Source organism: Charadrius vociferus, unplaced genomic scaffold (assembly GCF_000708025.1).
Source record: "Charadrius vociferus isolate BGI_N301 unplaced genomic scaffold, ASM70802v2 scaffold125, whole genome shotgun sequence".
Taxonomy (NCBI): Eukaryota; Metazoa; Chordata; class Aves; order Charadriiformes; family Charadriidae; genus Charadrius; species Charadrius vociferus.
Window position 1 is genome coordinate 3,429,903 of NW_009649036.1, and position 5,200 is coordinate 3,435,102.

The 5,200-nt window shown below is 39.7% G+C and overlaps 1 protein-coding gene across 1 annotated transcript in view; it reads left to right on the plus strand.

The window, feature by feature from the left end:
• The window catches only part of GRIP1 (glutamate receptor interacting protein 1), a 232,903-nt gene that overhangs the window by 222,846 nt on the left and 4,857 nt on the right, over positions 1–5,200 (plus strand). Inside the window, exon 22 of the mRNA XM_009887807.1 lies at positions 1,112–1,345. Coding sequence (XP_009886109.1) covers positions 1,112–1,345 — 234 coding nt within the window. The remainder of the gene's footprint in view (positions 1–1,111; positions 1,346–5,200) is intronic.

Sequence of the window (5,200 nt, forward strand, 5' to 3'; positions counted from 1 at the left end):
GAAAGTAGTGCTGGAGCTGGGAGAAAGAAGGTTGACAGACATGCTCACCAGAGTCAGAAGCAAATGGTTATTTGCCTGTTTTCCCCTTATTTTTACCCCCTTCATTTTTACTACACATTTTCAAGGTGGCTTCCTGCATCCTGTCCCAGTCAGAGTTCAGGTTATGGCCTTTTAATTTCCCTTGCCACTTGTCCATCGGCCCCAGGGAGAATAAATAGGAAATTCAGCATACCCTACCCCAGCAGAGGCACCTCTGTACGGTGGCTGCACCGAAGTGCGTTTGCCTCCCATTCCCCAGAGCAGAAAGTCTTCCACAAGGGAGGAGGCTCCTTGCTGTGCACGGTGCTTTTCATGTCAGTCCTTTCCACCCGGTGGATGAGATGACTCCCGTCATCGTCTTTCAAGATTTCACCCTCCATGTATTCTTGCATCTAACATAAAAGGCTGGCTTTTACTGAGATTATAAACAGCAGTGAGACAGAGGCTTGTATCTCTGAAGTATCAGTGCTAAGCTAAGGCAGTTAACTCTTGCAATTTGCACGTTATGCAAAATTTCTTTCCAGGCAGTGAGCTTACCTGCACTGAGCTTTCCCCGGCCCGGGGTGGTGTCCAGGGACGCTCTCTGCCCGTGCTGACTCTAGAGCTGCCTACGTATTCTGCTGACTCACATTTTTTTACCTTGCACATAAAGTCTGAATTGCAAATGCCTTCCTGTACCTCCAATTCCAACAAATGCAATTATGCCGCAACTTAAATGTCGTTTTATTTCCGTGTAAAATATTTTTAAAATAAGCAATTCTACTACACACTCTTCAGTCTGCCAGGGGACTAGCTTACAAGCATAGCCATTCTAGTGCTCAGTATTTTAGTTTGAAATGCCATCTGAAAACTTTTGCCCATAGGGTTCTGTTATTGTTGTTGTGTTTTGTTGTGGTCCTTTAATTTATAGTGACTTGCAAGCAGATTGAACATCTGTCCTCTTGCCTTTTGCTGTGCCCTGAGTGATTGTGTTTTAACAAACAATAGAGATGTTTTTTCCTACTTCTATGAATTAACCACTTACTTAACCCACATTCTGTGTTAAAAACTAACCTGTTCATTAATGCTCTAGGCCACAATTATGTCAGGAAGTACAATGAGTTTGAATCATGAAAACCCACAACCTCGTAGCCAGCTGGGAAGACAAGCCAGCTTCCAGGAAAGAAGTACTGTAAGGCCACATTACAGTCAAACTACTCGTAGCAACACATTGCCGTCAGATGTGGGGAGAAAATCCATGGTTCTGAGAAAAATTAAGCAAGAAATGAAAGAAATCATGTCACCAACTCCTGTGGAGTTACACAAGGTCTGTAATTTTTCTTCTGACAGCTTTGAAATAATATATTCAGCATAGGGAATCTAATTATATGGCAATACAGTAAGCACTTTTTGTAATGACTCCACAGATGTAATTTGGGGGCCATGCATATTAGGTCTTACAAACACATTAATGATACATCCTTGTGGGGGAAACAAACAAATAAGATGCATCCTTGTCTACTATTTTGTTTTACAATTAATCCTCAAAAGGGACTGCTCTTTTGCAGGGAGCATCCACTGGTAATTTGAACTGACAATACCAATAACTCATCTCTGCAGAATGTGTTCATTAAGAAAGCAAAGTTTAATTTCTAGAAAATATATTTCTTTAGGAGATTACTCAGGAGGGTTTGGGGCTCCCATTGGTCCTTTTTCAAATTAACACTCATTTTGAATCAAATACATGAGACTCGATGTACATAATATAGGATGTTATTTCAAATTAGCTGTTGCTTCTCCTTATAATTTCTTTGCTCTAAAAAGTATAAATAATCTTCAGCCTATGCAACTTTTCACTGCTGAAGGCTGTTGAAATCACCTGGTGATATGAAGGTGGCTCTGCACCCCAAAGAAGTTGTGGATAAAGTATCTCTAGGTATGCATAGCAAACATCCTACTGGTTTAAGTTCCAGGTCCAATGAGGACATAACAGCAACCAGTTTCCAAAACTTTGGAGGATGTTATCATGCTGTTCTCCTTGATGGGAATGAGCATCCCATCTCCTGCACCTGTCTTAGAATCATAGAATCGTCTAGGTTGGAAGGGACCTTCAAGATTATCAAGTCCAACCATCGACCTAACACTGCCAAAACCACCACTAAACCGTGTCCCTAAGCACCACATCTACCCATCTTTTAAATACCTCCAGGGATGGCGATTCCCCCATTTCCCTGGGCAGCCTGTTCCAGTGTTTGATAACCCTTTTGGTGAAGAAAGCAAATCTTCCTCTTAAAGGTTTGAGATCTTCCCAGAGAGGAGACAGAAGCACAGCGAAATTTCATAAGAGGTCATGTGTTGTCAGTCTCAAGAGAGTTGGCTTGGTTTCTAGTCTCTGTGGGTTTGACTAAGTTTAGTTTGTAGTTCATTCAGTTTAGTTCAGTCAGACGAGGACTCACCAAGTATGGGCTAAGTGGATTGTAGAAGGTAGTAGAGACTGGATCTTACGTATGGAAAATTAATCCATTGCCAATGTAAACAGTCAATAGGATGGATTGTCATAGTTTTAAGCTATTCATATTTCCAGCTTGATGTAAAGTGATTAATGGAGTTAGTTACTGTGCTCAGTTTTCCTGAGTGGCGAGTAAAACAAAACTACGCCTATAGGCATTTCATGGTGCGCTCACATTCAACAAAGGCACAGATTTCTCCAATGGATTATAAAACCAGCCTTTCATGATTGATAAAATAAATCCTTTCCTGCAAAGGAGGAGTCAGATTTCTATTAATGAGTCAGTATTCTATGATAGCTGCTAGCTCTTAAGAGTCCTCGGCAGTAAAAAATACCCTGTCCTTGAGTTCTTTCTCTTTAGTTGTCTATTTTTTTAAGGTTGCTGTGACCTTCCGTTTTAGTACTTTCAAGTTTTTGTTCAGACAACATGCTCGCTTTTCCCCTGTCTGATGAAGTGGTGTTGAGTTTGTTAATACTGTCTGTTCTGTCATCCAGAAAAGATTAATTTTCTTTCTAAAAATCTAAAAGTTGAACCCCCACCAAAAACTTTCCAAATCCTTATAGTCATTTAAGAAAAATAGAAACCAGTGACTGGTCTTATGGTCTGATTCACCAAAGTGGGCTTGTACCCCTATGGTCCCGCATGCAGGTTAACCCAGGCATCATGGGCTGCTTTCGTATTCATGCCCATTTTAGCAGGTTTTGTTAGTTTTGTTACTGGTTCTTGTGTAGCAGTGTGCCTGTTACTTTCTCTCTCCTCCTTCATTTTTGTATTAGACCTCTAGTTTAACACCAATAACCTGCTTAGTTACTATTTCTCATGGACAGCTTGTCCAATGATAGTTATCCAAAAGAGTTGCAATGCCACAGGAATTACTTCACTTCACTGTCAGAGAAATGCCTTAAGTATTTTTCATAACAAATCTTGCTGGCAAATGTGCTCTGCCCTCTGCAGGCAAATGTCTTAATCAGCTGGGCCACTGACAGGACAAGCAGCGAAGTCAGAACTGGTTTGGAAAACTGTGATGGTATAAACAGTCTTTGAAATACAACCTAAGACGTAGCTTGCCTAAGACTTACCTCAGCAAGACATTCAAGCATGTACTTGACTGTGTGCTGCTGAGCTTTCCCAGTTTCGTCAGCAGGACAGGTCAGGTGCCTGTTTACTGCCTTGATGCGATGAGTCTGCATGCCTGTTGAGTCAGGGCCGATGTGCCCTCTAGATCAGAATTCATACCTGAAGTCTGATTGCAGAAAATGGGCCAGCTAAGGTCAGTGTTCCACCATTTTTTCCTAATCTGATTGTGAGAGCAAGAATATATGATTCTACCAAAGAAAAAGCCACATGTAAAAATTAAATGCATTGATAGCCAGTCTGACTGTATAGGGTAAAAGAGAGTGAGACTGGATAAAAACTGCTCAGGCTACAAACACAAACGAGTAAGTCTAACGGAACAGCATGGTGAGCAGATGACGTTACTAGCTTGTCCTTCTCAGATATACACCTGTCAGAAAGGTAACACAGCCCTGAGGATTATTTTGCTGAATGCTGCAAACTTTGCAGCAAGTTAACCTGAGTTCTTCACCGCTCTTTCTTACTTCACTGCATTACATTCACCAAACGTGTACTTGAACTGTCTTTATCCTGAGGAAGCTATGATGAGATAAGTGTCGTACAAATCTCTTCAAACATTGGTTCTAGATGGTTTAATAAGTAACATTCAATTTAACTAGATAGCGTATTGCTATATCATTACCCACATTTAATTAATGCCTTTAATTGATTTTATCTATCTAGGTAAGCATACAGATTAATATTTTTCTAAAAATCATAGCAGATGATTTTTTAAAAGTTTCATAGCGCACACGTTCCTCTGAGAGCAAAAATATGCACTAGACATCAGATAATTTTTCAATATTATTATTGCGAGTAGTCATTAACCTAAAATTACGGTCGGTTAAAATACCTCAATAGCTGATCTGTGCAAGATGTATGAATTTAAATTAAGCATTTTCTCATAGATTTGAGAGGGAGGAGAGGCATAGAAAAGACTCAAAACTTGTACGCCTCTGTTTAAAATTTGTAACTATTTAATTGCTTATGAAATATGAATTAAATTTCCATTTCAGCTTTCTTCTTCCCTTAGGCTCCTGATGTAAATTTAAAAGTCTAACAAATTGCCCATAATGGAGATTTTGCTATTGAGATCAAACCTTCCAAAAAGTTGTGATCCAGAAGTGCAGATAAAACAGCATGATTTAGGCGTTGCATGAATTGCCTGCAATCTCACACCCTTCAGACAGGGCTGTCCTCCTGGCAAGTGAAGATGAGAAACCTGTGTGGTAAGGCTTTGCCCATATCCTGTTATTAAATAAGAATCTGGCTATTTCAGATAGCGGAGTTTTTACACTGAGACACTTTTTTAAGAATATATGCTGCCCTAAAAAAAAGTAGCCCCAAAATTACAACCTATAATACAAAAGAAAGTTCTCTGCAGATGACTTGCACCTAAAAAAACATGCCAGCTGTCAAACATGCAACGAAGTTAAATCGCAACCTCATCTCTTAAGTGAATAAGTATGAATTTCTTTAATTTCCAAGCTCCTGATAAATAAACCAAAAGCCAGAGAAGATAGCCGTAAGGAAAATATTTTTTTAAAATCTTTTAAGAT